Source organism: Chinchilla lanigera, unplaced genomic scaffold, assembly GCF_000276665.1.
Source record: "Chinchilla lanigera isolate Chin_1 unplaced genomic scaffold, ChiLan1.0 scaffold00002, whole genome shotgun sequence".
NCBI lineage: Eukaryota > Metazoa > Chordata > Mammalia > Rodentia > Chinchillidae > Chinchilla > Chinchilla lanigera.
In genome coordinates, this window is record NW_004955403.1 from 47,369,459 (window position 1) to 47,375,215 (window position 5,757).

General features: G+C 39.0%; 1 protein-coding gene across 3 annotated transcripts in view; it reads left to right on the plus strand.

The window, feature by feature from the left end:
* Positions 1 to 5,757, plus strand: part of Adam28 (ADAM metallopeptidase domain 28) — a 104,659-nt gene that overhangs the window by 64,748 nt on the left and 34,154 nt on the right. For all 3 annotated transcript variants that reach the window (XM_013514049.1, XM_013514042.1, XM_005373705.1), the window contains 2 exons: positions 2,111 to 2,187; positions 3,951 to 4,143. In XM_013514049.1, the coding sequence (XP_013369503.1) occupies positions 2,111 to 2,187; positions 3,951 to 4,143 (270 nt within the window). The remainder of the gene's footprint in view (positions 1 to 2,110; positions 2,188 to 3,950; positions 4,144 to 5,757) is intronic.

Below are 5,757 nucleotides of genomic sequence, written 5' to 3' on the forward strand. Positions count from 1 at the left end.
AAGTTGCTTCAGATGCCACATGTGGAGTTACAGGACATAATGTTAGCCCTGCTGGATTTTGGACTTGCTTTGGTCCCAATGCTCTGTGTCCCCCTGTTTGTACCTTTTGGAATGGTACTGCTTATTTTGTGCCACTGAATGTTGGAAGTGTTTAATTTTTCATTTGTACAGGGGCTCACAGCTAAGAGTTGCCTTACATTTTGGGGGAGACTTGGGACTTGGACTCTTTAGCAATGCTGAAACTGTTAGGACTTTGGCAACTCTTGCAGATGGACTAAATGCTGTTTGTATAAAGGGATGGGCATGAGTCTTTGGGGGGCCAGGGGTGGAATGTTATGGTTTGTCTGTGTGTCCCCACAAAGCCTCATGTGGCCATGGGGCAGGCTTTTAGAGTTGATTGAGGTGTGAGAGCTACACCCACCCTGGGGTGGAGAGTTTGCATATGTAAGGGAGAGGAAAAGGGTGCTTGAGGAAATTCCTCCCCCATTCTGCCCTGGTGTGTGCTTGTGGCTTAGCTGTGTTCTGCCACCATGAGCTGTAGCTCTTTGCCATGTGCCACTCTGCCTTATAACCTGCCAAGTATGGACTGAAAATTCCACGAACTGTAAGTGAAATAAACCTTTCCTTCCTTAATTTTGGGCATCAGGTATTTTGTCCCAGCAGTGAGAGAAAAGTAACTAAGATATCCCCCAAACTCAAGTCTGCCTCCTCAGTGATAATTGTAGGGTTTCATGTGTCCCTTAAATAATACTCATTTAGATCCCTCTCCAGAATGCACACATGATATTTCTTTCTTCCTGAAGAGCGCTTTAAATATTTTTGTTGAACAATGACACAAGACTTTACATAGTACAGGAACGCTATTGATTTTTGAGTGTTGATTTTGTATCCTTCTACACTACTGGATTTGGTTATTCACTCTACAAGTCTCTTGGTGGAATTTTTGGGGTCTTCTATGTAGAGTATTGTCATCTGCAAATAATGATATTTTAACTTCTTCCTTTCCTAGCCTCATCCCTTTTGTTTATTCATTTTTATTATATAATTGCTCTGCTAATGTTTCCAGAACCTGGAAGAGTAAATAAGGACCAAAATGTATAACAGATATTATGAAATAGGAAGAAATTGCTCAGAAGGAAAGAGAAACTAAGGAGGGCAAAGCGGAAAGGAAGGAAGGGAAAAGAAAAAATACTAAAACAAGAAGGATAAGATGGAAACAAAGTTTTGTAACTAAGTAGGGGAAGAGGAGTTGAAGGGAGGGCAGAGGATTGGGAAAAAAAAGAGGAATCAAAATAGATCATATACAGGTACAAGTTCCTTGTGATGAGTATGATCATTATGTACATCTAAATTGTGCCAATAAACTTAAAACAAAAAGACTTTACTTTGGCCAACACCCTATCTGTCCTAAACTGGTAAGTCCTTCATGGAACATCCACATGAAAAATGTCAGCAAATGAAAGAAAGGAATGTTGTGCAAATGCATTTTAACCAGGTGGAACTCTTCTGATAAATTATGAAGTAAAAATAAAATACAATGACCTATCATTTTGGAAAAAATCTAGGAGGCCTTAGAAAATAATTAACGAACTGTTAGTCTCTGACACTAAAGTATAAAAGCCTGGTTGGGCGTAGAGGCCCATGCCCACAATCCCACCACTTGGGAGGCTGAGGCAGGAGGATCACTGTGAGTTTGAGGCCAGCCTGGGCTGAACTCAAAGTGAGTTCAAGGCCTGCCTGAACAACATATCGAAACCCTGTCTCATAAAAATAAAAAAACAAAAGCCTGGTTTTGGGGGGACTCAGGTTTTAAACTTATAGTCACTAAAAGCATTTCTTCTAAACAGCATTCAACACATTAGTCCTGTATCAGCAGCAGCTATATGTAATTAATACTTCATAAATATGTTGGATCATTAACTGATACTAGATGCTACACTTAAAAAGCTTATATTGAATTACTTTTTTACATATCTAAGTTGACTCTTGTCTAGCAGAAAGTAGTTTGAAAGGATGATAAGTTCTGTGTCAAGATTTCAAATTTAAATTTATCAGCGAGTCTGAAAACCATGAAGACTGCCCTCCACAAAACCCTCTCCCTTTGCTTTAGGATAACTGTTACTATCAAGGATACATCATGAATGAAAACGTTTCTGATGCCAGCATCAGCACATGTAGGGGCCTAAGGTAAGACTTTGTTAAGGTTTTATACAAACCAGTGATAATGGTGTGAGTTTAATGAATCTGAAGATCCTGAAGTATGATTATTTATACAATAAGTGAACATGAATTCTAAGGGGTAGAAAATTTTGAGATTGGAAGGACATTTCTCTTTGTTCTGGCACATGCCTTGCACACTTCTATTGCTTTAAGAATTGTTTTTATTTGTTTGCTGTTTTAAAAATGTAGCCTTTGAGACTTGGTATCAGAATCAGAGATTTTAGGGAAAAGAAGTACCTTTCTACCCTCTCCCCAGTTTGAATTCTTTCTACCTTGTCTTAGTCAGGGTCTATAGTGTGTGTTTCTGTCTGTTAATGACTTCCTGTGCATCTGTCTACAATAAGAATCTCTTGTAAAACTCAGACTTTATTATCTAATTTTCTTTCCCATATTTCCAGTTGGATACCATAAAGAATTTCCATATGAGTGTGCCTTAACCCAAACTAGCGATTATCTCACACATTTTTCCTGTTCTTTGCATTTTGGCCAATGGTACAAACAAATCACTTGCCCAATCCAGAGACCTACTTCCTGGAAGACTTCTTGTAGCCTCCCATTGTCAATCCCTGAACAAGACCTAGTGACGAAAGCTTCAAAATACTTCCCGAGAGTGCTCGCTACATTCTCTCTACCACCCTAACCTACTTCTACTACGTGCCCCTTTATGCAAGCTACTGCAAACAAATACACAGACACACTTGCAGTTCGTCTCCCTACATCTACTCTTGCTATCCTCCAATTCTGTGTGCTGAGTCTAGACTCCCTTCATATACTCTTGCACTTTTTTCTTTGTACTAATTATTTTTTGTAATTATATATGTTATTTACTATATAATTACACACCCCCTGATTATTTAATACATATCCATTTTTCTCATTTGAATCTCTACGAGGGGAAGGGGCAATGACTCGTTTTTACTCTGTCCTTGTTGTTGACTATTGAATAATGGGTGCTCACTGAAAATCATTTCAATGAGTCTTAGCCCAAGTTTTCAGCATAAGGAATAGAAAAGGGATGAATAATTCGTGTTTGATCACGTGCTTTGTATGTTATCGCTTTCAATCTTTACCATCATTATATTAGCAGGTACCATCATATGAATATCACAGGTAGAAAACCTTAATTTAAATAATTTTTCCTTTCATGGATAATAAGTAACAGGCTTAGGATTTTGGCATTTTTTGTGTGTGATTCCAAAATACATTCAATTTTCAGTGAACATTCAAATTAGACACCGGATGAAAATTGGAAAATTGCTGGGCTGGGACTGGAAATGGCTCTTGCTGTGGCCGAAGTGGCATGGTTGGCTGTATGATATTTCAATAGTCATTTCTCCTTAACAAGTCCTGTTCCTTTATTGTGAAAAGCAGCTTAGGTAATAGCATTTAAAGGCATTTTCAGCTGTATTTTTCCTTTTTTTTTTTTTTTTTTCTTTTTCTCTTTTTGAGACAGGGTCTCGCTATGCAGTTCAGGCCGGCCTTAAGATCACTTTGTAGCTCAGGCTGGTCTTGAACTTGTGACGATCCTCCTGTCTCAGCCTCCCAAGTGCTGGGATTACAGGCATACGCCATCATGCCCGGCTGTATTTTTCACTGTAGTCTATCACCATGAAATAAAACTGTTTTTGAATTGACCAGAAATTTTGTGAACTCATTTATGGACCTTATAAATCTGTACCACTCAAAAGTAAGAACATTTCCTCCAGAAGCTGAATTCTCATGTATTTCAGAGGCTACTTCAGTCAAGGAGACCAAAGGTATTTCATTGAGCCTTTGAGCTCCACACATCAGGATGAACAGGAGCACGCACTCTTCAAGGATGAGCCCAGCGATAACCAGGCTAACAGCAGCTGTGGGATGGAGGATGTGCTATGGGTACAAGGATTCCACCAGAATGTGGTCTCACCTGCCACAAGACTGGTTGTACGTACAGCTTTACTTTCTACTTGTGATCGTGTCTTTTATCTTCTCCTGGGTTCCATGCCTACCAGTGCAAGCGACTTACAGTTTTAGTCAGTGTCAAAATGAGTCAATTACAAAGACATCAATCATAAAATATTACTGTATATTGGAGGTTCACTTAACAAGTACTTACGGATGAACTATGTGAAAAGGTTGAAATGTTGCTAGAATGGAATACCTATCATCTAGGGCCAGGCAAGAGTCACAATATTCTGCAGCCTACAACGACCCACAGAAGTGTACAATTATTATTATTATTTTGAGATGACATATCCTACTGAATTTATGAATGTATTCAACAAATGTCCTTAAATGGCTTTCATGGGTTGTAGCAGTATAACGGTGGGCACGGTAGATGGGAGATCTACCTACAGGAACTTAGAATGTTCTTTCTTGTAAGAAATTCTCTTCCCGGTCACAGAAGAGAAATGCATGCAGCTTTTTATTTTAAACTGTTAAGTGTGTAATAAAATACCTTTGTCATTACTAGTTTTATTTCCTTCAGGATCTACTTCAAATCCAATCATCTCTTAAATAGTCTCAGAATAGTCTAAGGGCTGCTGAGAACTGTCCTGAATAAAAGTTCAGGGGTATGCTGTAGGTTTGTGTTCTACCAATGTTATCTAAGAACCCAGAAGAACCAGTCCTGGACACACACTGGCATAGGCCTCTTGTTCTTCTGTCTGAGCTCTTTGGGAACCCTGTGGAAATGCTCTTGCTTTGGTAACATGCCATGGTTTGGCTTTCTCCCACCTCACTACTGTTCCTCTACCTAAGTTCCTTGCTGTTACCCCTCCTCTGGCTCACCACTTAATGACATTGGAGGATTTAGAAAGCTCAATCCTGGCTCCTTCTCTTTGCTTTGTCTGCTTTACTATGTGTATCTTCAGCCATGGCCTCTCCCCTGAAGATCAGACAGCTATAATTAACTACTTATTTACGTAGCCATTTAAATTCCAATATCACAAACATAACATGGTAAACCAGAACTAACAATTTTTGAGCCCCAAACAATAGCTGCTTTTCTCTCACTCTTCCCATCTCAGTTAATACTACCACAGATCATCTTTTGTTGAAGTCTGTATCTGGAAATTACCTTAACTCCTCTTTCTTCAACTGCATTTGTAGGGTAGCTATCACGATGTGCTTTGATCTTCACTTTGCTTTCTTTTCTGATGGCCCCAGGTACCATCCCACAATCACCATGGCAACAGCCTCTACTTAACCTTCCTGCTCTCCTTACCACCTTAGCAGGGCCACTTACTGTAAAATAGGTTAGCTGGTGGCCTTTATTGTAAATCATACTACATCCCCTTTCTCATCAAAGCCCTTTGATGACTTTCCACTCCAATTAATAAAAGCCAAATCATTCATTATGGAATATAAATCCTTGTATGATTAGGGATAGGTCATCTTCTCTAGTCTACATGTCACACATACTAAATATCCTTTCTGTTATTTTTGACAGCAACAAACTCTTTTTATCTGTGTTTCAAATATACCAATACAATTTACCTTAGAGTCTTTTACTAATTGTTTTCTTTGCTGGAGTATCATCGCTCCCCTGAGTTCTCA